The following is a 27,851-nucleotide window of genomic DNA, read 5'->3' on the forward strand; positions in this document are numbered from 1 at the left end:
TACTCGTAAATGGACTCAAGTAAAGTGCTGCTTGGAGCCATTGAAGATCACTGTAGCAGTACAGTAGTGGAATAACTATCTGATCCTGCGTTGCTTTTATTCGTTCACATGGCGTCTAGGATGGGTGGGAATGCATTGCCAATTGGCTACACCTCTTAAAGGGATACTTACTGTAAGTACTCCATAGTAAGTATAATGATTCATCGGGTGCAAATGGAATGACATATGTGAGAGATCAAAAGATTGAGCAATTTATTATTACATGCTCCCACGCGAGGAAGCGGACGGATGAGCTAGGCTGCTGAATTATTGCAGCCTTTGCAGCAGGTTGGGGCTCGGGCTTGGACCAAACGGTGTCCGGTCTGCGTCGTCATGGTGCAGACTGTTGCCCAGTGCACTGCCTCGCTTCCCTGTGATGAGCATCTGTCAGCCGCCCTTCGCGGGCTTAGAGTTGCCACGGCGTCCGAGGCATTAGTTACTGTATGGGAGGAGGCTGAGAACTCGTACATAATTCTGAACGTGCAAGAGGGTGCTTACGCTGCAACTACGAGTTACATTTGAGAGGTATTCAATCGCAGTGAGTGTATTTCTGAACCCAACTGAGACTGTCAAAGTGTTAAAAGTTTCAGAGCGACTGGGAATCAGGGTGTTGTCCTCAACAACTGGAATTGAAGAACGGACGCCTAGAATAGGAACAGTTGAGGTGGTGGATTACGAGTGGTTGCCGCGAACAGGAGGTTGGTTTATCACGTGCCCTGAAACACTCAGAGGTGGCGTCTCAGAACTGCAAAGAATACTTCCCTTGTCGCAGGCTCGGGGGCTCAGGCTCGCAGCTTTAACTGAAGACGATCAAGCGCCAGATCCATTTCACTACTTGACTTCTACCAGCCCAGCGTCAGCTTTCCAACCTCCATTCACATCCGCATCTTCATTCCATCCTCAATTCAACACTTAGCAACTCTTGATCGCCCCGAGCATCACATCATCTCTATTGCGACCCTCCCTTGACCCCTTCCTTCTGCCTCCAACCCAGCGCCGCAGCCCCTTTACATCTTCCACCCATCGCTACCGATTCTGTGAAGATGGCCGACCGAGAACAACCATATGACCCTTATATCCCCTCCAATGGCCAGGGCGGTGGACAGCCACAAGCTGGCGGTAATCCAAGAACAGCGGCTCTGCAAGCGGTAAGTGCCACATTTCCTCCCGTCGAGGCTCCCCATCAACACGGCAAGGAGAAACGCACCTGAATTGCAGTGCCTAGAGTACTATAGTCCGCCGACTCATCGACTAGCATCCAAGGTTGGATGCCATCCCTGCATCAAATTAGGCCTGTCGAGGTCTACTTTCTGGCTGTTTACTCTCCAAGTAGTTGATGGCGCATCTGCTTATAGTCGATCAAATATGGCTATTTGATGTGAACATCCACTGATGATTTTTGATAGCAAATCGATGATACCGTCAATGTTATGCAAGAGAACATCAAATCCGTGCAGAGGAGAGGCGAGAACATTGAGACGCTACAAGGGAAGACCGATAACCTCGCAGCTTCCGCACAAGGCTTCCGACGTGGAGCCAACCGTGTCAGGAAGCAGATGTGGTGGAAGGATATGAAGATGCGCATGTGTCTGATTGTTGGCATCATTATCCTTCTCATTGTTATCATCGTCCCCGCAGGTGAGTTGACAACCTTGGCACCCAATGCTGTTCATAATTAACCTCTCTTAGTGGTTGCCACCCGTTAGACATCGGGATAAGCACAACAATGAACCCAGGAAATCAAAATCCCTAGCGAAAGCAGCTTGTTGGTTTGGGCCTTGCCTTTGTACAAGTTTCGTCTTTTGAGGAAGATCACCATTCGCAATGGGAGGCATAAAAACTGCTGCTTGATTGAATGTGATGAACATCAAGTCTCCCAAGGGCTGGAGTGACTGCACATGTGACGAAGAAAGAGAAAGCGAAAGAAGCGAGGGGCTTTGCACAGCACCTAGGGCGTCAAATGGGTGAAGGATTGACGGACTACTTGTTTCAATAATACCACGGATTCTGTTGCCACAACGGGCGTTTATTATCAATTACTTGATCCCATGGTCATGCAAGGCTTTTCTCGATTTTGTGTCTATTGCGCATGCCTCTGACGGTGCTTCTCTATTGCCTCCTAATCTTGGTAGTTATGACTAGACATGTACGGCGCCGGATATGGAAAAAAGACCTGGCAGACTTGACTCTAACGAACGTCAGCGTTCTATTTGGTTTCCCCAGTGGCCTTTGCAACATAAGAAGGAAACAGTCCGGATCCGGAGTGGTTGATATGGGTATTCCGCCATAGGTAGCTGAGGTTTCTTTAGCCTGTCCGCTTTTACCGATGGTAAAATACAAAAACTAGAACCGTCACATGGTTGGAGATATGAGCTCTTTGTACGAGTAGGCGTAATCGCATGGGGTCTCGAGCACAGACACTATTTGGTGTATGCAAGGGAAAAGCGTGAAAATTTCCTGTCTACTTTTCCTTTTCCTTCACCTGCAGGGACAGGGAAGAATGCGTCCGAAGGTCGGCGGTCTACTCGCTAGGGCGCCACTGGAGCTTGCGGGCTCCCACTGTTACTCAGTGGGCGCCGGGCAATGGGCAATGGGCCACTTGGGCTGTCGGAGAAGCAGGGTTGGGGTTGGACTGGCTGGAATGGATGGGCAATGCGCAGTGCGCAGTGGGCACCGCTCTTTGACCTCCCATACACCCCGCAAATATTTTGTGTCGTGCTCTCAGCAGTCCTATCAGCATTCGCACCTGCTCTGAGCGAGGAAAAAAACTGTCTGCAAGCCCTGCATTCCCAATCGATCCTACTTCTTATTCTCGTGCTCCTTAGATATACTGGGCTGTAGGCTGGTTCGACTCACTTCGCTGTTTCTGCCTCTCCTCTCCAAGCATACAGACTCTTTCCTGCTCTTCATCTGGTCTCGCACGTTCCCCAGTCATTTTCTCAAATTCTCTGTCAGCTGCCGCATGAGTCAACAGCACGATGTCGGCAATGGGTGCTGCTACTGCTGCACGAGCGGTGGCTCGCGCGACAACTTCCTCTACTCTTCCTCGATCCCTTCGAGCTTTACGCCTCGCCAGACCCTCCTATACCCCTCTGGCAGCACATTATCTGTCTAATCGACGAGCGTACTCCTCTCCTTCAGAACAGCCCTCAACGAGGTCCACAGTGGTACAGCTCCTGAGCAACATTGGCTCTAAGCGGGAGGTTCAACAGTACTTGTCCCATTTCAGCTCGGTCTCCTCACAGCAGTTCGCCGTCATCAAAGTCGGTGGAGCTATCTTGACCGAGCATCTCCAAACCTTGTCCTCTGCCCTGGCATTTCTCAATCACGTCGGGCTCTACCCTGTTGTTGTCCACGGCGCAGGGCCTCAGTTGAACAAAATAATCGAAGACTCAGGCGTTGAGCCGCAGTTCGAGGATGGCATTCGAGTCACCGACCCGAAGACTCTGGGCATTGCACGAGCCTTGTTCTTGGAGGAAAATTTACGATTGGTAGAGGAACTTGAACGCCTCGGTGTACGAGCTAGACCCATCACTTCTGGTGTCTTCGGCGCATGCTACTTGGACAAGGAAAAATATAATCTAGTTGGCAAGATTAACCATGTGGATAAACGTCCTATCGAGGCAGCCATCCGAGCGGGATGTCTACCAATCTTGACTTCAATGGCTGAGTCCCCGGAAGGACAGGTTCTGAATGTCAATGCAGATGTTGCAGCTGGTGAGTTGGCTCGCGCTCTTCAGCCGTTAAAAATCGTCTATCTCTCCGAGAAGGGTGGCCTTTTCAACGGCGACACCAAGGAAAAGATCTCTGCCATCAATTTAGATGAGGAGTATGCCCACCTCATGACACAGTGGTGGGTTCGACATGGCACAAGGCTGAAGATCAAGGAGATGAAAGAGCTCCTGACAGATTTGCCTCGAACCTCAAGTGTTGCTATTATCCACCCAGCAGACCTCCAGAAGGAGCTCTTTACAGATTCCGGGGCTGGCACTCTCATCCGCCGCGGAAATAAGGTCCACAAGAGTTCTTCTGTTGACCAATTCAAAGATCTCGAACAGTTGAAGGAAGTGCTTATTCGCGATCGAGCAGGACTGGACGCCAAGGCTGTTGTCGACCGATACATCAAGACTTTGCGTGAGCAAGAGTTTGGTGCCTATTTCGATGAGCCTATGGAAGCATTTGCCCTTGTTCTCCCAGCTTCTGGGCAGACTACTCTCGCTCATTTGGCAACCTTGACCATCACCAAAAACGGCTGGCTTACAAATGTGGCAGACAATATCTTCGCTGCCATCAAGAAAGATTATCCCAAATTGATGTGGACGGTCAAAGAAGACGACGAAAACCTGACTTGGTTCTTCGACAAGGCCGATGGTAGTCTTTCTAAGGATGGCGAAGTTCTCTTCTGGTATGGGCTTGAATCCAGTGACGAGGTCAAGGACTTGATGGTCGAATTCACGAAACATGGTCGCCAGATGTTTGGTGATATCAATCTCGAATCGAAGCTTCAGAGAGCTGCCAGAGCCGCGTCAAATACGGTAAATTCCAGTGTACAACCTGGCAGACAAACGCAGAAGAGATCATTCTCGACACAGTCCAACCCCCTGAGAGCAGCAAGAAATTCTCAGTACCTGGCCAGGCCAGCTGTTTCTGTCCGTATGTACTCCACAACGAATCCAAATCCCCCTTTGGGCGCAAAGAATAGCTCAAACAGCGAGCCTTCCCGAGTCGCACTCATTGGTGCACGAGGCTACACTGGAAAGGCGCTTGTCGATCTCATCAACCGACATCCCCATTTGGACTTACGCCATGTCTCTTCGCGAGAACTGGCTGGGCAAAAATTGCAGGGATACAACAAACGTGACATTATTTATGAGAACCTGAGCGTGGAAGATGTGCGACAGATGGAGGAGAACGGTGATGTGGATTGCTGGGTGATGGCTCTACCCAACGGAGTTTGCAAGCCGTTTGTGGATGCCATTGACCAAGTCGGCAAGAACAGTGTAATCGTCGATCTCAGCGCAGATTATAGATTTGATCCTAAATGGACATACGGCCTCCCGGAATTGGTGGACCGCTCTGCAATTGCCAAAGCCACCAGAATTTCCAACCCTGGATGTTATGCTACCGCAGCGCAAATCGGTATCGCTCCACTGGTGCCATACTTAGGAGGACAACCGACCGTATTCGGTGTCTCTGGCTATTCTGGCGCGGGAACCAAACCAAGTCCAAAGAATGATGTTAATAATCTGACGGACAACCTGATTCCTTACAGTCTGACAGATCACATTCACGAACGTGAGATCTCCACTCGGCTCGGAACGCCAGTTTCCTTTATTCCCCATGTGGCTGTGTGGTTCCAAGGCATCCACCATACGATCAACATCCCGTTGAAAGAAGAGATGACCTCGCGAGACATCAGAAACATCTATCAGGATCGGTATGCGGGCGAGAAGTTGCTCAAAGTGATCGGTGAAGCACCTCTGGTCAAGAATATTGCTCATCGCCACGGCGTCGAGGTGGGAGGCTTCGCTGTTCACTCGAGTGGAACGAGGGTGGTGATTTGTGCAACGATTGATAACTTGTTGAAGGGCGCTGCTACACAATGCCTTCGTAAGTAGCTCCACCTCTACCCAAAAATGAAGAACCACATTTGCTGACCACTGACAGAGAATATGAACCTCGCACTCGGCTATGGCGAGTACGAAGGGATTCCACTAGAATAAAAGGTTCAGCCACTATGGATGATGTCCCAAGACAGATCTGTTTCCCAAAAAGCACTATGACGGGCATTTTCAACACCCGGGTTCTCGTTTTCTCTTCACACTAATTGCCGCTGTATAGCAACTCCCAAAGGTAGACTTGGGTCATAGACACGTCTTGATTTCAAGGGTTGCGATCCGCATACAGTGCGTAGATGTATAGGCTTGTTTCGACCCGCTCGTGGGAGCAGGAAAGAGTCGGAGGTGCAATGCTGCTGTTGTGATTTGTTGTTTTGGCCTCTTGTGATTCAGCTTCGGCAATTTCGACTGGACAAGGTGACATGGGGTTTCGGAGGAAGGAGGCTGGGGTGCTTGAAGATTCGAAAGAGAATCACGGGCTCTAGAAAAACAAGGAAAAGAAAGCGCAGCGCAGGTAACGAGAGAGAAAGGATAGATGTGATTGACCATTTTGATCAGACGCCGCTGCTTATGGATTCTGCTTTGGGATTCTGCTTTGCATCTGATTTTATGCTTCACCTTCAAGATCGTCATGAGAACACGAGCAACTCAGTCGCTGATCCTGCGAGCACCTGACGCACGCTCTTCTGCTTCCTGTCTCCCGCCCTCCACATCGAGATCATTCTATTTTCCTCTTCCTCTTCCTCTTCCTCTTCCTTCTCGACGACAGTCAAGTTTGGCGTGTCTGGACAAGTTGTCTAGTTTCCTTTCGCAGTTCACTTATCGCACACCATCTGGTATCCGTTCCACCTTCCTGGCTGGATGGACAACAGGCTGCAACAATGTTCTACAGTCACGAAGGTGAGCCATGTGTTCTTGTGAATAACGACCCGCGACCGCACCAAACATACTGCTCTTCCAAGTCATTTATCGTGGACGTGCTGAAGCTAAACCATTCTCTTCCTGCAGTTCTTACCAACCGGCAATATGGAGTTGCCACAATCTGGTACATACCTTGTCTGTTTGGCCCGTTGAATCAAGGGCTTCAAGCTAACCCACCGTACCTACTGTTCCAGGCTCGTTGCAACTCTCGGGAGTAAGTCCGCCTTGAAAAAGATCACACGTCGTGCGATTCTGGACGTGAACCTACCCAAGGCATGCCAAACCATCACAGAACCCGAGGCGCCACTCGCACTGCGGTTGCAAGGAAGTTTACTGTCAGTTTCTTTGAATGCATCCTCTTTTGTTCTTTCTTCTGGCAACTCAATCTGACCCTGCTTGCGTCTTCAGGTATGGAGTATCACGCGTCTACTCTCAACAATGCGGCTACGTTTTGTCCGATGCCACCAATCTCAGAGATAAGATGCGCGGTACCGAAGTGGTCCTCAGGCAGATGAACTTAGACCCAGAAGTCGGCAATACCAGGTCAGTGCGATGAAAAGAGCCTCGCATCAGGTTCCATGGTGCAATGTAGGCGATTGCGACCTGACATTTACTCCACAGGCCCGAGCAGCTCAACATTGCAGAAGACCCTATCTTCATGCCAGATCTTGATATGGACTTCGACCTCACAGCCTTCGGCTTCTCCTCCGACGAATCAAACATGAGAAGTTTCCTGTCTCCAAAAAGTGCTGCGACAAGTCTGTTAAGCCTGGATCCTGAGCAAGAGGAAGACCTTGATCTTTCAATCCCATCATTCGGTACTGTTGGAGGCTTTGAGATGTTCCCCGGGCCAGGGACAAGTTCTGTTGCAGGACCTGTTACCGGAAGAGAACACGTGCCCTCCATATTTAACGATGAGCTAAACCTGGTCAACGACCTCATCTTCGACGTTGACGACAACGGCATCCTCCGCCCCGTTGATGATCCTGGGCATCAAATACCATGCCAAGGAATATCAGGAGCGGGAGGTCAGGATCTTGTTTCAGTCGGTTTCGATGAGATGCTTGCATCTGAGCATGTCGAATCTAGGGAGAGAGACATTCAGCAAATCACTCTGATTGATGATGACGGCCCCACCTTGGACGATGACGAGCCTCTCCTGCCAGCTGTTGCCAGGTCATCGTTGAATGAAGAGAAAACCATTGAAACAGGACACGCGAAACACCCAACCTCATCCGTTCTACCCATTGACGAGCATCCAGTAACAGCCGAAGCGCCACAGCAGCGCGCAAGATGCGTCAAGTCATTACGCCCCGACCGATATACAGAGTTAAGCAACAAGGTGTTGCACGCATGGAATGAAAACTACGCGGTCAACATGCAGGCTGCTCGGCGTGTCAAGCAACAAAAGCTCTCGCACAGCGAGGCAAGGAAATATGCGGCACTCTGGAGCGTTGGCCAGGGTTTGGGAAGGGTTGCATTTGCCTTTGGGAATGACAGCGAGCCCCATCCTCTTGCGGTCTTCAGTGGGCAGTCCCTGTGGGCGATGCTTCAAGATCATGGATCAACAAATGGCACGAAAAGATCACGGAGTCAATCTGAAAGGGGCGAGAACTCTGGCGAAGACAACAGGAGAGTCAAAGCCAGACTCTCGCCGCACGAAGATATTGCTCGCGGGCCGGAAGATGGGAACACAATGGTTGCTGATGGTGACGACGGTGTCGTCTTTCAGGGAGATGATTTGAACATTGAGAGTCAGGTCGGACGGCATGCACCTCCATCGTTGCAAGACCACTCATCTGGCATGCCGTGGAACATCTCCGCATCTCGTCAAAGCTCAGTCCAACCTCTCGGAAGCGGATTGATGGCGAGATTGAGCTCCAGCGTTGGTGGGATGCTAGGAGGCATGGAGTTGGGCCCGCCTTCCGTTCTCGGAAGACGAGGATCACGTCTGACATCCGCAAGCCCTCTGCTTGGGCGGGGACTTTCCAGATTGGGGAGTCAGGACTTCGTTGATCCATCACGGCTCACGCTCGACAACGACGAGTTTGCCAATTTGGACGAACGACTCGGTGCCGGTCTTGATGTGGACTTCGAACTATACGGGCCGTCTGCAGCTGTGACCACACAAATTGCACAGCAGAGTCAATGGGTCACGGCGACGTTGGAGAATGAAGCGCGTAACTTCCTGGGGTTCTTGCAGGAGAAGATACAAGAAAGGGCAGGAAGGGATGAGCAAGTCAGCGAGGAACTCGAAGAAACGGAGCAGAGGAGAGGGAACGATAGTGTCACTTTCTCTGAGCTTCTTCCGCCGAAGCGGAACTCGCATGCTGTTGCTGCTCAAGGGCTCTTTCACGTGCTCGCTCTAGCGACAAAGGGGATCCTTGAACTATACCAGCAAGTGGCATTCGGGGAAATTGAGATAGCGATCGCAGGGTTTCAGGAAGTCAAGAGTAGCTGCTGGCCTGGAGCAGAAATGGAGATGACCCACCGGGTTGGCAGCATGTCCGAGTACGGAAGGGACTAGATCCGAATTGAGAAGTTAGCGGTACGAGTATGATTGTCAGTGGTGATAGAGACGATGTACGGAGTATGCAGCTCCGAGTAGCTTCTGTACACTCCGTACAGTGTCCTCCATAGAGGGCATGTAGGGGCTGAGGGGTTGTACGCCGGGTTGTTAACACAAGCGCGCGTGTGGGAAATATAAGGGGCTTGTGCGACTTCGGGTATCTACAAGCCGATAAATTCAAGGTGACAACAAATGGAAAATGATATCACAATTTGAGGGATCAACCTGGGCGATTCCTGGACCAGCAATTCGTGTTCTTAGACAGGAGCATTGAGAGGGTGGAGGGGCATGTTTCGGAAGCCACACTGTTTTGTTTGATCAACGGCCAACGGCAAGGGCGATGGGTGATAACTTATAACTGCTGGGCAAGGGGCCCCCACCCTAGGCAATGAACGATAGGCAGGTGGGGAAGGCAGTTGTGGCAGTTGTGGCGCAGGATGAAGGTCAAGCCACACTGCAAAATGCAACATTCAGTCTTGTGACGCCCTCGGTTTCAGACATGGCCCTTCTCCCACCACTAGAAAGGCTGTTTGAAGAGTGTCAGAGGATGCGGAACACACGTCAAGACTCAGAACACGGGCTGGACGGTCACATTCTGAACTTTGGCCTTCTGAAGAGGATACGAATACTTGATTGAACTATCCCAAGTGTTGGCTACACAGCCTGTTGACATTCGTCTGGTCCGGCCTGGGCCAATGCTTGCGCGTTGCGAGGGATCTGGTGGCCAATGCAGGCGTCATTTAGCGGGAGATCGTGCTGAAGCCCAGAGGATTGGAGGTTGGTTGCGGCGAATCATGAGTCTGTGCCTGGCTTGAGGCAACGCAAAGGACTCTTTGTTCTCCGCAATGGAACCGCATTGCGAAGCCCTCGTAGTAGTCGTAGTAGTCGTACTCCGAGCTCCGTAGTGACCAGAGAATATCCCTACTCCGAAGCATTGAACACATATGTACGGAGTATACGAGGTCGTGATTCTGAGATTACGTTAGATTGGCCTCTGCTGATGCCCTTCAGTAGTGATTGATTTCTTTGGCGAGCGGGCAGCTTCCCGTCTCACCCTTGTCCCTCGTCCGGTCCTGCTGGTGCGGGTGGCTCCTTCCTTGGTCCCTAAGCCCTGGCTCCTGCCCGTCCGGCCCAGTCCAACGTGGCCCCAAAACGGCCCTTGCGCCGAAGGCAAAAGCTCACTCACCTTCGACAATTTAACACAGTCAGTCTTTGCTCATCCACCAGTGACCACAATACAAGATACAAGTGGTACCGCTCAACGACTGTTATGGGCACATCGCCAAAAGTCCAAACATCAGTACTATCGCTTCTTTCCTACCGCCAGCTTTTCCCTGGTCCCCTTGACGCCTTTCCTTCCCCCTTCACTGCCTTTTCCGTTCGCTCCAGATGACAATGGCCTGTGATTCTGGGTGGCCTTGAATCTCATTTTAGTACTGCTGTAACGGCGTAGAGCTGTTGGTCGCTGAAGACATAATTCACTTAGAGACTTGAATCATTCATCTACTCAAACGACCTTGCGCAACCTCTCCCTTTTTCCAAGCTACCGATCAATCGAACTCCGCCGCTGATTGCTCCTTCAACAACCATGGCTGGTAGTTATCACCGTCAGCAATGGCAGCAAGGCCCGACGGCTGCTCAAACACCATATAAGCCTGACCGCCGAAACGAACAATGGCAATCGCAAGAGCAAGGGCAAGCTCAAGTTGGGTATAACCACGAGTACCAACGTTTCAACGAGTACCCAAAGAGCCAGAATGGTTACAACGCAGGGCATCAACCGGCTCAGTACCAACCGCAAGACCAATGGGAGGGTCAGAGCCACAATCAGTACTCGCAGGCTGCACCTCAACAGAACTACTCAAGCTCTAGGGACGTCCATGCGAGTGAGTTCAGTCATGGGCAGTATGAGCAAGGCCCACCTGCCAGTCGCAACTATCAATATGATGAGCGCTATCGAAGCAACAACGGGCCGGGAAGGCCTCCACTGCAGCAGAATGGATCATCTCACTCCAACGGCAATGGACATGCGCCTCGAGACCAGAGATCTGAAAGGTCCACGCCTAAGCATCGACCCAAGCGTAAGTGTACTTCCCAATAGTCAACCATTGACGGAAAACTAACAGTTCGAAGCACGTGAAAGAATTCTGCCTCAGCCGACCTCTCCCAAAATGCTAGCATGGGATAACCCCTTTGGTGCATTCCCTCCGAAACAGAAGCCAAGCGACAAAGACAGGCACGCAAGTCTGGACAATGCAATGGAAGATCTAAACATTGGTGATCGTCGATATAGTGGTGGACTTGAGAGACCATCGACCTCTCATGACCAAAGGGGACCGGCTTCTAGAAAAGATCCACCAAGGCCCAGTACTTCGCACGACCGTCGACCTAACATATCTACTCCTCCATATCAATCTCAGGTCCCTCTGCCCGGCCGCCAATCTCCTGAGGCGAGTCGCCAGTACCAAGAGGTTCGACTACAGGGAGTTAGGGCAAGCCCACCCAAGCAACCCATGCAACAGCAACTCCCACCTGCACCTGCACCACAGAGTCGAGGGCCTCCTCCACAAAATCGAGGCCCCCCTCCCCAAAGCCATCCCCAGTCTGGTCAATACAACGAGATGGACTCATATGGGTCTCAAAACGGGTTCGATTCCAAAGTTGATGGGTATGGCCCATCTAGAGGTTATCGAGATGACTATGGTCTTGACGAAGGCTACCATCGAGATCACATTCCACAGAGCATGGCTCATCAATCTCCAATTGACCCTCGTGGCCGAAACAATCTCCAACAGGCAGCTACCTTTGAAGAGCTTAAACCTCCTCCCCGCGCGATGACTACAGGCCATGTAGAACAGGTAGGCTATCGAGGAGCACCTCCAGCCGGTCTCAGCCAAACAAGGAGTAATGAAATGCCCGACTTTGATGCCATTCCAGCGCTCCCAAATGAGCAAGTGGACGAGTTGTTTGGTTCGAGTCCACGAGCGCACGAGCAGCGGGCATATCAAAAACCCGTCTACCAGATTCCGGGGTCATATCCCGACCAAGGAAACGGGAGAATCGATCAGTCTGATCCCCAGGAGTTGGTGTCTCCCTTGGCCGAATTTTCCTTCGATCTACCGCCTAGCATAAACCAGCGCCCGATGACACCAAGCCGAAATGAAACAACCATGCAAGACGGATATCGGTCTTACCAGCAAGGCTACCAGGGAGCCTATGATCAGCGGCCGGGGAGAAATAATGGGTTTGACGAGTTTCAACATCAGCATCCACATTCCCAGTACCCTCCTCGAGCTGCCAGCCGTAATGGAATGAAACCGCAACTGAACATCATGCCACGCCCACCACCATTGCCTGTCACAGTGCCGGGATATCGTTCCTTCAGCGAGGGCCAGAACCCCCGAGGGCAGGTGAACCATGTATCACCACCTGATGCAAGAAGTTTTGACATGGGCAATCCATACGACCAGGAGCCCCAACAGAATGGGAGAGGTCCACCGGAAGCAGCTGTCCACGCACCATATAATCAGAATTGGAACCAGTCAGCTCCAAGCCAGCCGTTCCAGCAACAACAGAAGCAACAGTATGCAGAGGGCACACCTGCAAGGACCACATCTCAAGATAACTATACACCTGGGCCGCCTCAGCCTGGCTACTCGAAAAACGCCCATCCGGTGCCTGTACGTCATTATGGTACGCCCGCTCCAATTAGCAATAATCCAGATGCGTTGCCAGCTCATCCGGAGCCAGTGAGGCAGGGAACAGGCAGTTTCAATAACAGCTACGCACTTCCAGGCGGGCCAAGCGGACCACAACCAGGGCCACCTCCACCAGCCCCAGCAAATCGGCAAGGGTCTGCACCGGTGTCGAATGGTAGAGCTTCGCCCAGCACGATTACACTGCAAGAAATTACCAGCTTGCGTGAGGCTTATAGTCGAATCCCTAATGATTATGCGCAGGGGTTGAAGCTCGCGAAGAAATTGGTAGAGGCGGCGCGTGTACTTTCGGATGAGGGAGGAGCGGCGGATGCCAAACAAACGCAGAAGAACCGGGAAAGGTACATTTTCGATGCACATAAATTGGTGAAGAAACTGGTTGCAGCGAACTATACAGAAGCTATGTTCTACTTGGCCGACTGTCATGGACAAGGACTTTTGGGATTGGCCGTGGATCCTCGCGAGGCGTTCAATTTGTACCAATCAGCAGCGAAATTAAACCATGCTCAGAGTGCATACCGAGTGGCGGTGTGCTGCGAATTGGGACAAGAAGATGGAGGAGGGACACGAAGAGATCCCATGAAAGCAGTGCAATGGTACAAACGAGCCGCGACGCTAGGAGATCCACCGGCGATGTATAAGATGGGTATGATTTTGCTCAAAGGACACCTGAACCAGCAGAAGAGCCCTCGAGAGGCGGTTTCATGGCTCAAGCGAGCAGCTGAGCGGGCGGACAAAGACAACCCGCATGCCCTGCATGAGCTGGGCCTGCTGTACGAGTCCGCGACGCCGACTGATCATATTGTCAAGGACGAAAGGTACTCTGTTCAATTGTTTCAACAAGCGGCAGAACTAGGGTACAAGTATTCGCAATTCCGGCTAGGATCAGCATATGAATATGGGTTACTTGGATGCCCGATCGATGCTCGGCAAAGTATTGCTTGGTATACGAGGGCAGCGGCCCAAGGAGAACACCAGTCGGAGTTGGCGCTTAGTGGTTGGTATTTGACCGGGTCAGAGCCACTTCTTACTCAGAGTGACACGGAGGCGTTCCTCTGGGCCAGGAAAGCGGCAAGTTCTGGGCTTGCAAAAGCTGAATATGCAATGGGCTACTTCTTCGAGGTTGGAATTGGGACTGGAGTTGATGTGGAGGAGGCGAAGCGATGGTACTATAGGGCTGCTGGTAAGTTCTTCCTTGACTGTTTGTTTCCATGCAACGTTGCCGTCACTAACATCTGAAAAACAGCGCAGAGTTTTCCAAAGGCTAGGGAACGGTTGGAAGAATTAAAAAGGGGAGGCCAAAGGCAACAGAAGACCAGGGTTTCGAGAACTAACGTCAAGAATGACGGTGAGTGCACGGTGATGTGATCTGGCGATATGCGGGATATGATTGATGACGGCGATGACGGCGATGAATTCGATGAGTTCGATGAGTTCGATTCGATTCGGTTGTGCGTGATATTATCATCTTCCCGAACTACACATTGTAAGGTTGACCACAGATGGGCAAGGACCGCCATGGGTTGACTATGCTGAGCGATCTTGTGATATAGGCGGCCATAGCACGAGGGACTCTTACAGGACTACTAGTAATGAACAGTGATTGTTGTTGGTCGCAATGGAACACGAAACTCCAAGCAAACAGACTGCCTAAGAACGATGGTGATATCTTTGCCCCCGTATTATCCGCTTCTTCATCAATGACAGTATCGTACACAACGATGAATGTAGGGATGCTACGAAGATGGATCTTGAACGGTCTGTTGGTGCATACTATGGAGAAATAAGGGTGCTCTGTCCCAACTTCCCAAGTGCTTCGAGAAGGATTGTGGGTCACGCAAGACATGACGTTGGGATAGTGAAACCAGACTGGCACTATTTGAATGGTTCGGAAGCCGCAACCTTGTTACGGTTTTGTGGGTGCGTCGTACGGATACTGTACTGTGCTGTACAGAGTTACAGAGTACGACCAACCTCGGAAGTCACGAGCGGGTCCATTTGTTGGAAAATGTGAGATAGGTGGGCAAGGGGTCACACTGCTCGCCCCAGTCACAATACGGCAACACCTCGAACGGAGTACTCCGCACGTGGTATTGAGGTGGTATTTCTTGCTACACCTCAGGCGAGACTTCCAATGGACTTCCAAGAGGCGGGATGCTGCTGCTTGAAGTCCTCGCCTAAGTGGCTCGGCAGTGCAGGGAGATCTCATAATTACCTAACCTGGTGAAGTTCATCAGATGCGTCGCCACCCACCCGTCCACTCGAGCACCGAAGAAACCATAGAACAACCTCTTCCGTGCGTGTCTTGGTATTTTTGCGAATGACTTTACCTTTCTTTCTTTCTCTTTGGACGGATCTGACTTCCACTGCCGACTACCGATGTCAAAGTTCCTCCCCTCGTCCATCCCATAGTAATCATCGATTTCTTCTGATTTCTTCTCGGCTGACGGGCTTCGTGTGGCTTGCTCTTCAATCTAACTCGAACCGTCGAGGAATCCCCCCCATCCCCATCCCCGGCCACGTCTCCTGTCCTGAGTGCTGACCCGTCAGCCGCATCTGGATTCTTTCCTGTATCGTTGTTTGTACCTGGTGACCTCGATAGACTTCTGTGCGTCATTTCCCGCGTGCGTTCCAAACTTTCGCCTCGCAGTCGAATCGCCATTATGTGGGGTTTCTCAGAGCTTTCGTCTGGTCGTGTCTGACATCTCCATTGTCGCACCTACTACTCGCAACCATGATCTGAAACCTCACCTGCACCTACGAGTAAGGTACTGAGGTAAGGTATGTGTCGAACATGGAAAGATCCCCGGTGAATGATAAATGGATAAGGTATTCATTCATTCATGCCTGCTCTCCTCATGTCCCTTCAGACTAGGCTCTGTCCCCGGCTATAACCAATGAATTCCCACTTTCTTTGTCGAGCCTTGTCCTCCCACTTCCGCCCCTATCATCACCACCACCATCACACCGACACAACCCACTCGATCGACATTTCTTTCCCGATCCGTCCAACACCACCAATCAACGCTTCGAGTGGTACATGCTTTGTGTGACGTCTACATTTCTCCATCCAAGATTGACTCCCTTATCTCTTTCACCATTCCCTGGGGAGCCCTCAGCAATCAGCCATATCAGCCACATATCATCATTATTCAACCCGCTTGCAATATACCCTTTATCCTTCGACCTGCCACATATTGACCCATGTAATCCACGAAGTACCCAGGTACCATTTGGATACCCAGATATCCCTCGAACAAAAACGGAAATCGAAGACGACACCATATCCATCTGCACTTCCATATCCACTTGATAGACTCCATATCCTCCAACTCCATCATATAAAACCTAAGCCCCAATCATGCCAGATTCCCCCGCCAAAATGTTCCGCTTTCCCACGTTCCGCGATACACTTACTTGTCAGAACTGCTCCACTGCTCAAGCTTCCTTACAGGAGATCCTGAGGCGAGACTCCCAATCGTCTTCCACACGGCCCTGTATTTCGTCCTCATCGTCGGATAAGAAATCGCGGACGAGTTCGACTTCCACCTCATCGACGACTTCTTCTTTTAACACCACTTCGAGAACCCCGAGTCCGAAAAGTGCTATTCCGGCAACGCCAGGCTCAAAAGACTCGCGGCAGAAGCAAAATACGCAGGCTGGAGCCCTGAATTCCTCCAACATCCCGTGATTGAAGCCGGGGAATACATATCCTTTAATTACCGGCCAGCATTCGGGACGGCTCTGCGAGCATATCAAACCCGTGTTGGATCCGTCGCCGACACCCACCGCCAGTTACTTTGTCGAGGCCGGAGGCACTGCTATCCACCCCGTTCTGCGCTGCTTTCTTTTCGAGGTAAGCCATCGCAAAATGCCCAGCTCCAAAGGCGAGCCCACCAACCCAGAACTCCGCGAGAAGATCAAGGAGGTGGTCAAGAACGAGGAAAAAGGCAAGCCCCCCCTCCCCCCTCCCCTCTTGAAACACGGAGCATGACCTTTGGCCCCCGTCTTCCGAGTCAAACTACTAACAGACTCTCTACAGGAGGCGGCAAAGGTTCATGGTCCGCCTGGAAAGCGGGCGAGTTGGCTCGCCGCTATGAAGCCCAGGGCGGTGATTACAAGGACACTGGAGATAATAAGAACAAGGCACAGAAGGGGGCGCCTGAGAAGAAGGAGAAGAAGTGACAAGAGGTAGAAATAGACGTAGAAGAATGTGAGGATGCTAGCGTTGATAATGCCATGGATTCTTAGAGGGGATGTTCTACTCGAAGCCTGAATGGAAAGGAATCTTCCTTGTCGCGGCACAGAATACTTGTCGGAGCGCCGTACCTTGCCAGCTGCCTGGTTGGGGCGTCATGAATGACTATCTCACAATTCACGGCTGTGCTCGATGTCCATCCCATTGCCTTTGCCTCTACTTCCACCAAACACTTGCGACGAGCAGGGCTTCGCTGTATCTAATAGTAGTTGATGATATGTTGTACAGCAGACCCGCTTTCCTACTCATGATCATGGTAATAGACATGGCTCGTCTGTTTTGGGTGGCAGATTTCCTTGGCAACTTCGCTCCTGCATTCTTGATTCGTAGACTAGTATCTTATTTCCTCTTCATCCAGTGACAAGCCCTCGGCAGCAACAGCAACATCAACATCGTACGAGTAAGTCACTGGTGACAGGCCCGAATCAAGACGGAAGCGCTCCAGCCAGGGGTCGCTAGCGAATATAAGCATGACCGGCTCACTGGAACGACTTGATTTCACGCAGCCATTGTAATAGTACTAGTGGAGGAAACAAGGCAAAACATTATTTACATTTGTCTTTTTGTTAGAATTCCGTATGGTTCTGACTTTTAAGAATCAATGATGATAACTTAATGTGAGATCTAGGGACGAAAGACGGACCTAAATACGCCTCCATCGCCATGATCTTGTAGAGTTGTCGGTCGCCCTTCTGGGAAGAATTGGACGAGTGCCCAGTCTGCAGGTCTCCTCAAGTCTTCGTCCCTCGTCGACTGTGCTCGGATCCATGTACAAACCAGAAGGAGTTCCCTCGCGGGCGGTTCATGCCCGGTCAATCTTTATCTCCAAGAAATTCTCTCCACACAGGTCTACCGCCCTCAACCTCCGAGCACAACATTACACCTTTAGCTTCTGCTCGACCTTTTTCTCAACGTCCTTGGCAGCACCCACAACCTCTTGCTCGAGGCTCTTGATCGCACCCTCGGTACCCTTGATCGATTGTTGATAGAGCAAAATGCGGGAAACCTGGGTGGTCCCAACGAGGAACAGACAGAAGTTCACGGCTGCAAGACTGTAATCCCAACCAAGGCAAGTCGATTTGATTAGTCTCAAGTCACACACAGATACATTGGAGGGGGGTATGGGTTGATACATACAGCATATTCTGGGGCTTGATGATGAAGCACCATCGTGTCCAGATGGAACCGGTGGCCATGAGGGCAAGGTTCTGAGTCAAGGACAGCTTCTCAGCCGGGCGAAGGAAGTCGGAGGCACCGGCGAGGACCACGCCCCATTTCATCACTGGCGCCCTGATTCAAGCAAACAGCAAATGTTAGCGACCACCTCTCTAAATGCTCTTATCCATCGCCCCGGCTAGGCCATCATCTGTCAGGCTGCTACTAGAGATGAAGAGGAATTCGGCGGAATATGTATATATATCGATGAAGGAGCCTACCAGAAATGTACCGTCTTTACGCCGACTTCACTGGTCCATAGTCTCTGGAAAATACTTTGTGGTTGCGCAGCCTCAGCGGCCGGGTTCGACGCGGTGCCTTGGAACCTTCTGAAGAGCGGGTTTCGGATGTGAGCGGTGAAGCCAGTGTATGGTCGTGAGGTTTGTTGCGCAAAGCGCATGCCAAAGCGGGAGGACATTTTTGTATAGCGAGCGAGCAAGATTGTTGGGAGCGTGAGGATCTTAGGTCGGCGAGAAAGAAGAAGGAAGAGAGTGGAGTGGAGAGGAGAGTATCGCCTTCGTGACTGGGTGCAATGAGGCCGGTAAGAGAGACTGCTATGAAGGGAGTGAATGCCGTTTCACGATCGGAGTGTGACTCGTGCAGTGACCTGTGAGTAATGGTGGATGGGATGGGGTTGAGGAGCTGCTTCAGAGGTCCCACGGCTAAATGTTTCCTTCTTGCTCCTAATCTCCGTCCGAGTCATAGCGGACTCCTTTGGGATGCTCTCTCCTGCTGCTTTATTATTGAGCATCGAGCGAACTTCAAAGCGGCAAGCGTTGCAAGCTCGATTCAACGTCCAAGGTTCCTGTAACCTTCGTGCCATCGAGAACGTCCTTTCACCAAACTGCTTTGATCGAAGACTGGGCAATCTCTCAGCCAATATGGCAACCAAGTACGCCTTCACACAAGGCCTCCGAGAGGTGCGCTTCCATCTCTGCAGCTCTAGTCAGGCAAGTGAAGCAGCAAGGTATGTCGTAACGGTCCTTCTCCTGGCGTACTTCTCTGTTCAAGCTCTGCGCAAATGGGACCTAACCGGAACCACACAGGACTTTCCTGAAGCGAGCGTACCCTACGATGAAGCACCACAACCCAAATACTCCTATATTAATACGCGAAGCCACCGGTGTAGACCCTAAGATCTGGGCAAGATATGGTACGTCCGGGACAAATCACGGCGGACGAATACCCACAGTACTGATTTGATTGATCTACAGGATTGGGAAAGGAGAAGTCGCAGTCATTAGCAGGTGAGAATCGAACACACTGGACTTAGGAGCTGGGTAGGGAATGCTGACAGATCCAACGCAGGACTTTCGGACAAGGAAATTGAGGATACAGTGACCACCCTCGTCAAAAGCGAATAGACACAAACAATTTCCGCATTGGAGATTGGAGCCGAAAGGACTGTACAATATATACAGGGAAATTTGTGTCCGCATTGCTACAAACAAGTGATGACAATTGTACATATGGTACCGCCCCAATACTATGAAAAAGGAAGAATTTTGAAAAATGGCCCACCATCTACCCTGCACCGAGACACTTCTCAACTCGCGGCGGCGACCTCACCAAACCGATACTGTGCCCATGCAAGGGGTCCTTCTACCAGTGTGAACAACTGCTTACCCTTGTCCTCGCCCGCAGCACCCACGGCGATGTGAGCCGGCAGCAAATGTTCGAAGGTAGGATGTGCAAGTCTGGCATCTGACCGCTGCAGCAGCTTTACCATCAATTCATCCCTATGTGAGCCAGGCTTTGTCTCGGCCGCATCCTTGAGCGCCTGGTCGAAATTCGCAAAGCCGGGCAGATTTCCACTCCTGCCTCCTCCCATCATGAAATGCCGTAGATTGTGGATGGACATGCCCGAGCAGATGATCACGATGTTCTCTTCACGGAGGTTCTGCACCGCCCGGCCCAACTTGATATGCGCCTCGGCATCCGTGTCGTCATCGAACAGACTGACCTGCACGATCGGCACATTGACCGGGTTCTCCTTGAGGTCGAACATGACCTTGAACGGGACGAACGCGCCGTGGTCCAGCCCTCGTTCCTCCTCCTGCGTGCGAACCCCATTGTCGTTCAACAGCCCCATGATTTTCCGCGCGAGTTCCGGCGACCCCTTGTTGGGGAACTTCTCGGCATAGTAGTGTCTGGGGAAGCCGTAGAAGTCATACAGCAAGGGCTCCTGCTCCGAGATGTTGACTTCAATCGTGTTGGGTCGCTGGGCCTGCCAGTGCGCGCTGAAGACAACGATGGCCGATGGCTTCACTTTTTGCGTGATTTCACGGCCTATCGCTTGCAGTTCAGCCCATACCGGGTGTTTGTTGTCGTACATTGTGTTTGGACCCTGAAAATGGGGAGGAGATGGTTAGTCGTTGGTTCAGCAGCTGATTACAAGCAAGCAAAATGCGATGGAGAGATAACTCACGCCATGAGAAACGAAATAGACGGGTGCTTTGCTCGCCATGCCTGGGGATGTTCGGTCGCTCACATGTGCTGTTTGAAACGTGCTTGATGCTGTACTCGCTGTGGTGACTGGTCTACCCCAGTAACTCGCAAATAGCGACTTGATAGGCTTGAGCATGCGAGGGACGGAATCTTCTGCCACGGCGGCTCCTGTCTCTTCACGTTCGGGAGACGATGTGCAGAGCGGTGTTAAATCCTGCAGGCCTGCCGCAAAGAGGACGCTGAGCAGAAGGACTCCGACAGTTATTACGATGGCCGCTGTCCGTAGTCTCGTGCTGGGGTTCCCGTGTTGTCCTTGTCCTTGGACCATGCCACCTCGCGCTGCGAGTTATATTGCAAATTGCCAAGGATGCTCAACGTTATGCGACCGTGAATTGAATTGTCTAATTACAAGCTTCTTTGGTTGTCTTTAATGGGATGCTCGGATCTGACCCCTTCACTTGACCTGATTTCCAACACCCGGCCGATAGATTACACAAGGCAGGGGACAAGTCCCGAAATCTAATGCAAGAATCTCCTACACTCAATGATACAACAAGCATCTCATTGGCTCTCATGTGGCGTGCTCCAGGGCCCTCGCTGCGATGGTTTAAGGTTTAGGTAAGCCGAAGTTTGAATGCGGAATTTCTGCCGCGACTTGGTAGCACTCACCATTCGGCCTTGCCCTTTTGCCATAATTATCTCTAGACTACTGGCACCAGTTAAGCTGGGTCGGTAAAATTCTAGACATGCGGCTCTTTATGGTAGGCTTGGCAGAGATGGCTTATGATTGGTACTTGAGCCGATGTTGTAATTCGAATTTTCGCTTGTTATTTTTTTAAACCATCGAGATATACACCCGGTTCTTTATATCTGAATGTCTGAGCACCACCATGATATCGCTGGCGCCGGCATGTACAATTTGCTCATCCCCATGTGGGCCCATACACATCGCAAAACTAGGTAGAAGCAATTACCATTCCATCTTCTCCTTGGCGTATAGATCGAGGTAGCTGTCAACATCCATGGAATCAAGCTTAGAAGCATCAGTGCCGAGAGCCAGGAGCTGCTGGATCTTGGCATCATCAAAGTGGTGGCCCAAATGTCTCTTGTACTTGGCCAGAATTTCTGGCTTAGCCTCATCTCGTCGCAGTCTATGGCCAAGGGGTGCCTCGACAACGACTTCATCAAGAACGGTGCCGTCCTTCAAGGTAACAGTCAATGCATTAGAGATGGTTCTTAGAGCTGGATCATGATAGTCCTTGGTAAATTGAGGATCCTCCACACATTTGATGGTCTTGCGCAGGCTCTCGACTAGGGGCGAAGAAGCTGCTTCACTACTATCAAGGTAGTCGGTAGCTTCCAGGCGGTTGAATGCTAACATGGTTGCAACCATATACTGAACGCAGTGATCACGGTCGGCAAAGTTATCCATAGGCTTAAATTGCTTGTCGATAATTCGGATGCAGGCCTCGTGGGTGCGGTTAGTAACCTCCTTAATATCCGCAGCAGACTTGCCCATATCAGCAAGGATCTTGTAAATCTTCTGAGCGGCCTCAACGGCGGTTTGAGAGTGGAACTCGGCAGGGTAGGAAACCTTAAACAGGACATTCTCCATGACGTAGCTTCCATAAGGACGCTGGAATTCAAATTTCTTGCCCTTGAAGAGTACATCATAGAAACCCCAAACGGGGGCAGAGAGAACCGTTGGGACACCGGATTGACCCTGTTGAACCTTGAAGGCTAGGTTCACAGCTCTTTGGCATGCATCACCAGCGGCCCAGGACTTTCGGGACATAGTGTTGGGGCTATGTCGGTAGGTACGTAAGCTTTGGCCATCGACGAAAGCTTGAGACACGGCAGCTTTTGTTTGTTCCTCAGTGAGACCTAGCATTTTGCTGACGACTGCGGCGGAAGCGACCTTGACCAAAAGAACGTGGTCCAAACCGACTCTGTTGAAGGAGTTCTCGAGAGCCAAACAGCCTTGAATTTCATGTGCCTTGATTGTTGCCTCGAGAACGTCTCTGATGGTGGGGATTTTCCCTCCAGCAACATTTCCTCCAGCCTTGTTTGTTCGTGCAATCCAGTCTGCTACGCCGAGAATAGCACCCAGGTTATCAGAGGGATGACCCCACTCAGCAGCCAACCAACAATCATTATAGTCGAGCCATCGAATCATAGCACCAATGTTGAAAGCGCCGTTTACAGGGTCAAGCTGGAATGGAGTTCCAGGAACTCGTGTACCATTGGGAACGGTGGTACCGGGGACCAAGGGACCGAGGAGAGCACTGCATTGAGGGAATCGCAGGGCTTCGAGCCCACAGCCAATCGTGTCGAGCAGGATGTAGCGCGAGGTGTCCAAGGCGAGTTCGGAGTCGATCTTGAAGTTGTGAACGTAGCTGGCAATATCAGAGACCTCGGGGTCATACTCGACAGCTGCAGTGGCGGATGGAGCACCAGACTTCACGGAAGTGGTGGTGGAGAAGGGAGCAGACATGGCGGATGCGAATCTCGGGAATCTGGAGGATTGCAAAGGGACGACAGAGGAAGGACGGAGGATTGCTTGGGCGGGAGCTCGTACAGCTACGGCACCAGCAGCCAATCTTCGCAAGGGGAGACGTTTGATGGTGGAATTTGCGAGCATGATTTGGGAGAATTGGTCAAGTGGAAGTGGGACAAGACGGAGAGCGAGAAGCAACAACGAAGTCTGTCACACTACAAATGCAGATGCCACGGCACGGGGCTCTGAGTAGAGAGAGTGGAGAGGAAGTGACGAGGCGTGAATAGGGGAGTGAGTAGGTATATTAGAGAGAGAATGGAAAATATTCAAATAAATAAAAGAGGGAAGCTGCAGTTCTCGTTTTTTCCTTGTCCGAGTGTCTTGTTGACTACGACCAGCTGCTCCTTCCCAATGGTCCACTGCCCACCGTGACTGGCCCCCCAGTATCTGTTTCACGGTGCCTGCTACAAAGTACTCTCCTACTACTGACTACCGACTACGCTTCACTACTGCCACTGCTACTCACTACGACATACTCCGAGCGCCTAAAAATCTCTTCCTCATCTCTTACTTCTCACGGCTTTTCTACCCGACGCTGAGCGCTCATCCGCTGCGGTCTAACAAACCTCAAACCCCCGTCCTATCCCCTCATCCCTCCAACTTCCATTGCCGATAGAGGCCCGATCGCTGCCTCGGCCTCGGCCGACCAAGGAATCCACCTTTCGCGGCCACACGCTTTTCCCTGGCCTGTCGTCCACGACCCATTCCTTCGTACTCCTCACTGCCGTCTCGCGCCGGTAAGGCCCATCCTGTGCCCCTACTCCTCATCCGGCCTAGCCGCCTGTCTAACTGTTTTCCCGGCTGCGGGTGATTGGTTCCATCCTATTTTTCCCGCCAGTTTTGTCACCCCTAAATTGACCGAGTCCGAACAACTTCTGATCAAGGGCAGTAACAAGGATAGTTATGTCCAAGACACATTCAAAAGTCCGCTATGACCCTGTGATTAATCCTGCTGGCACTGGTGACCAAGATGACGGAGATCTGTCGGACGACGATGTAAAGGACCAACCCGACCAGAGTCATGCCACTCTGTTGGGCCCCTCTGGATCAACCCAGTCTGCCAGATATCCCAAATCACTATATGCTCGCCTTTTCGCCGGCCACAGACTCTCCAGATCATACATTGCCTCCTGTCTCCTTATAGCGGTTGCCTTGGTCTCCGTCATCGGCGGGAGTGGATATTGGGCATGGAAGACCGGCCAAAGTCAAATCAATGGCCAGTCTCCCCCGTGGTATCCAACCCCTCTGGGAGGAACTTTGTCCTCATGGCAAGTGAGCTACAACAAGGCCCAGAAGCTTATTGAACGTATGACCCTTATCGAGAAGGTCAACATTACTACAGGCACTGGATGGGCTCAAGATCTCTGTGTCGGCAACACTGCCCCTGCCACCAATGTTGGCTTTCCTGCGCTTTGTCTTCAGGACGGCCCTCTTGGCATCAGATTCGCTGACCATATCACCTCATTCCCTGCTGGAATCACCGTCGGTGCCACTTGGAATCGTGACTTGATGCGTAGGCGAGGCGCCGCCCATGCTCGTCAGGCGAAGCTCAAAGGTGTGCATGTCCTCCTGGGTCCAGCCATGGGTCCCCTTGGCAGAAACCCTGCTGGTGGAAGAGTATGGGAAGGGTTTGGCAGTGACCCGGTGCTCCAAGGCGTGGCTGCCTACGAGACCATTCAAGGCATTCAATCTCAGGGTATTATCGCTACCGCAAAACATTTAATCGGGAATGAGCAAGAGCATTTCCGGAAATCTTTTGAATGGGGTATCCCAGAGGCTCTCTCTTCCAATATCGATGATCGGACCTTACATGAGCTGTACCTATGGCCATTTGCTGAAAGTGTGAGAGCCGGGGTCGCCAGTGTCATGTGCTCTTACCAGATGGTCAACAATTCTTATGCCTGTGCCAACAGTAAACTCATGAACGGAATCCTCAAGGATGAGCTTGGCTTCCAAGGTTTTGTCCAATCAGATTGGTTGGCTCAACGGAGTGGTGTCGCTTCTGCGCTTGCAGGTTTAGACATGTCTATGCCTGGAGATGGCCTCCATTGGATCGATGGGAAATCTCTTTGGGGTAGTCAACTGACCTTGGCCGTTTTGAATGGCTCCCTTCCCGTATCTCGACTCAATGATATGGCTACCCGTGTTGTTGCTGCGTGGTATCAACTTGGACAAGATTCGTGGGAAGAGCATATTCCAAATTTCTCGTCATGGACAAATGAGGAATATGGTCATTTGCACGAAGGAAGCAGTACCAAGCAAGAAAAAGTCGTTATTAATAAATTTGTTGACACCGAAGACGACGAAAGCCGAGCAATCGCACGTCAGGTTGCCGCCGAAGGCATCGTCCTGCTGAAAAATGATGATGATATCTTGCCTTTGAGCACATCCCTTGGGCAGCTAGGCTCTCGCAGCCGAAAGCAAGTGGCCATCATTGGTGAAGATGCGGGTCCTGGGAAAGGTCCCAACCACTGTGAAGATAGAGGTTGCAACCAAGGCACTCTTGCTGTGGGTTGGGGATCTGGGGCCACGGAATTCACCTATCTGGTAGATCCTCTGTCGGCTATAAACGCCTCTTTTGACTTGTCTACTGTCGATGTTACAAGCTCCCTCGCCAACAAGTTGTCTAAAACCCTGAAGAAGCAACTTGCGGAACATGATCTTTGCATTGTCTTCGGCAACGCTGATTCCGGCGAAGGCTATCGGTTCTGGGAAACGCAGAGAGCTGATAGAAATGACTTGGAACTTCAAAAACGGGGCTCTTCTCTCATCTCTAGTGTCGCTGAAAGCTGTGGCGGGCCTGTCGTGGTTGTCATTCACTCCGTTGGTCCTATCATCGTCGAACAGTTTGCAGATATACCTGCAGTCAAGGCTATTCTATTCGCCAATCTACCCGGTCAGGAGAGCGGGAATGCTCTGGCCGATGTTATGTTCGGCCGCGTTGATGCGTCAGGAAGACTTCCTTACACCGTTGGAAAGAGTCTCGATGACTATGGCCCAGGAGCTCCAGTACTCTACTATCCGAATGCTTTTATTCCTCAGGTTGATTTCAAGGAAGGAATGTATGTTGATTACCGACATTTTGATCGCGAAGGAATTGAGCCTCGCTATCCCTTCGGCCATGGATTATCGTTTACCACATTCGACATCTCGGACCTATCGATTACTGAGCTGAAACCTAAATCTGCACTCCCGTTACCGCGTCCAAAATCCCATAGCCCGCCGAGCTACAATGAGAGCATTCCTCCGGCAGAAAGTGCATTGCTACCAAGCGGGTTCGAGAAGCTGCGAAAATACATCTATCCATACATCTCCAGCACTAGCGAAGTCAAGGAAGGTTCATACCCTTACCCTGATGGATATGATCTCAACCATGAACCAAGTCCGGCTGGAGGTGCAGAAGGAGGCAACCCATCACTATACGAAGAGCACGTGGCAGTTCAGGTTAGCGTGACTAACAAAGGAAACCGCAAGGGAAAGGAAGTCGTTCAACTCTATGTCACATTACCCGGATCGATAACAGAACCAACGACCGGAGAGATTATTGCTAATCCCGTCAAGTCCTTGCGCAATTTCACGAAGATTGAGCTCAAGCCTGGTGAGAGACAACTCGTCAACCTCACGCTGACTAGGAAGGATTTGAGCTTCTGGTCTGTTGTTCGACAGAATTGGATTATGCCCGAGGGTGAATTTACACTTGCTGTTGGTCGAAGCTCGAGAGAGCTATCCGTACAAGGAATCTACTAAGGAAACCCTGCAATTCCCTTGGATTGGAATTGATTACTTCGAGCAGTCGAATTCATACAATTGCCAATTACAGGTGGCAATAAGCACCGAGGCAGTCATGCTATATGGGGTATGTTAAACGAAAAACAATGATCACGGCTGAATTAAGTGACCACGACCATCCCACCTTCTATCGCTCCATTCATCCATGCCTAAGAATTACTTACTCGACAAAGTCTGGTCATGGCGGGACTCTAAACCTCGGATGACATGGCCTAGGGGCAAAATTCCCAACTTGGACCGAGGAAGGAAAGAGAAGTAGTCAAGTACTTCCCCGCAACCCCACAGTGATGACAAACAAATCCTCCCTCTGTAACTCTTACTCGCTTCGCATGGGACCACCTGCTCTTCGTCGCCATGGCGCGAATTCACAAAGCACCCAACAGATTCATTTGGTCGACTCTCAGCAGGATGCGCATGCCATCACGCACACGGACTTCGGATGGTCGAATTAATAGAACCTATCAGGACTACAGGAACTGGTCCTCAGAGCATTTCAACTTTCGGGCCTGACATAGATAGATTAGGAGAAACCCACTTTTGAGGCGGTCACTGATTCCATCATACTTCTAGTTTTGTCTCACAGCTTTGTTGCCGCATCTCGTGTCACGCACGGTGTTCGTCGTCGTTAATTCTGACGTGAGACGTGAAGATTTCTATTCAAACTCTTCTCACTTGCTTCTCTTCTTATCGCTCCACGCACTTACAACCTCTCCAATTCCAC

General features: G+C 51.2%; 10 protein-coding genes across 10 annotated transcripts; 7 read left to right on the forward strand and 3 right to left on the reverse strand.

The window, feature by feature from the left end:
* Positions 1–1,082: 1,082 nt before the first annotated feature.
* A1O9_03488 (vesicle-associated membrane protein 4) lies at positions 1,083–1,718 on the forward strand (the record flags this gene model as incomplete). Its single annotated transcript, XM_013409052.1, has 2 exons — positions 1,083–1,187; positions 1,446–1,718. The coding sequence occupies 2 exons, from the start codon at positions 1,083–1,085 to the stop codon at positions 1,716–1,718; spliced, it is 378 nt and encodes a 125-aa protein (XP_013264506.1).
* A 1,299-nt stretch (positions 1,719–3,017) lies between these two features.
* Positions 3,018–5,762, forward strand: A1O9_03489 (protein Arg-6, mitochondrial; the record flags this gene model as incomplete). Its single annotated transcript, XM_013409053.1, has 2 exons — positions 3,018–5,649; positions 5,707–5,762. The coding sequence occupies 2 exons, from the start codon at positions 3,018–3,020 to the stop codon at positions 5,760–5,762; spliced, it is 2,688 nt and encodes an 895-aa protein (XP_013264507.1).
* A 1,489-nt stretch (positions 5,763–7,251) lies between these two features.
* On the forward strand, positions 7,252–9,105 carry A1O9_03490 (uncharacterized protein; the record flags this gene model as incomplete). The annotated part of the gene is made up of 1 exon (XM_013409054.1): positions 7,252–9,105. One exon carries the CDS (start codon positions 7,252–7,254, stop codon positions 9,103–9,105), a length of 1,854 nt encoding a protein of 617 aa, XP_013264508.1.
* A 1,630-nt stretch (positions 9,106–10,735) lies between these two features.
* On the forward strand, positions 10,736–14,102 carry A1O9_03491 (uncharacterized protein; the record flags this gene model as incomplete). Its single annotated transcript, XM_013409055.1, has 2 exons — positions 10,736–11,228; positions 11,326–14,102. 2 exons carry the CDS (start codon positions 10,736–10,738, stop codon positions 14,100–14,102), a joined length of 3,270 nt encoding a protein of 1,089 aa, XP_013264509.1.
* A 2,751-nt stretch (positions 14,103–16,853) lies between these two features.
* On the forward strand, positions 16,854–17,048 carry A1O9_03492 (uncharacterized protein; the record flags this gene model as incomplete). The annotated part of the gene is made up of 1 exon (XM_013409056.1): positions 16,854–17,048. One exon carries the CDS (start codon positions 16,854–16,856, stop codon positions 17,046–17,048), a length of 195 nt encoding a protein of 64 aa, XP_013264510.1.
* A 950-nt stretch (positions 17,049–17,998) lies between these two features.
* On the reverse strand, positions 17,999–18,401 carry A1O9_03493 (uncharacterized protein; the record flags this gene model as incomplete). The annotated part of the gene is made up of 2 exons (XM_013409057.1): positions 17,999–18,173; positions 18,259–18,401. 2 exons carry the CDS (start codon positions 18,399–18,401, stop codon positions 17,999–18,001), a joined length of 318 nt encoding a protein of 105 aa, XP_013264511.1.
* A 654-nt stretch (positions 18,402–19,055) lies between these two features.
* On the forward strand, positions 19,056–19,700 carry A1O9_03494 (NADH dehydrogenase (ubiquinone) 1 alpha subcomplex 2; the record flags this gene model as incomplete). Its single annotated transcript, XM_013409058.1, has 4 exons — positions 19,056–19,303; positions 19,383–19,489; positions 19,551–19,583; positions 19,645–19,700. The coding sequence occupies 4 exons, from the start codon at positions 19,056–19,058 to the stop codon at positions 19,698–19,700; spliced, it is 444 nt and encodes a 147-aa protein (XP_013264512.1).
* Positions 19,701–19,882: 182 nt separating this feature from the next.
* A1O9_03495 (uncharacterized protein) lies at positions 19,883–20,803 on the reverse strand (the record flags this gene model as incomplete). Its single annotated transcript, XM_013409059.1, has 2 exons — positions 19,883–20,683; positions 20,765–20,803. 2 exons carry the CDS (start codon positions 20,801–20,803, stop codon positions 19,883–19,885), a joined length of 840 nt encoding a protein of 279 aa, XP_013264513.1.
* A 951-nt stretch (positions 20,804–21,754) lies between these two features.
* A1O9_03496 (2-methylcitrate dehydratase) lies at positions 21,755–23,425 on the reverse strand (the record flags this gene model as incomplete). Its single annotated transcript, XM_013409060.1, has 1 exon — positions 21,755–23,425. One exon carries the CDS (start codon positions 23,423–23,425, stop codon positions 21,755–21,757), a length of 1,671 nt encoding a protein of 556 aa, XP_013264514.1.
* Positions 23,426–24,244: 819 nt separating this feature from the next.
* A1O9_03497 (beta-glucosidase) lies at positions 24,245–27,088 on the forward strand (the record flags this gene model as incomplete). The annotated part of the gene is made up of 1 exon (XM_013409061.1): positions 24,245–27,088. One exon carries the CDS (start codon positions 24,245–24,247, stop codon positions 27,086–27,088), a length of 2,844 nt encoding a protein of 947 aa, XP_013264515.1.
* Between the last annotated feature and the right edge of the window lie 763 nt (positions 27,089–27,851).

Source organism: Exophiala aquamarina, assembly GCF_000709125.1.
Source record: "Exophiala aquamarina CBS 119918 chromosome Unknown aczIA-supercont1.2, whole genome shotgun sequence".
Lineage (NCBI taxonomy): Eukaryota > Fungi > Ascomycota > Eurotiomycetes > Chaetothyriales > Herpotrichiellaceae > Exophiala > Exophiala aquamarina.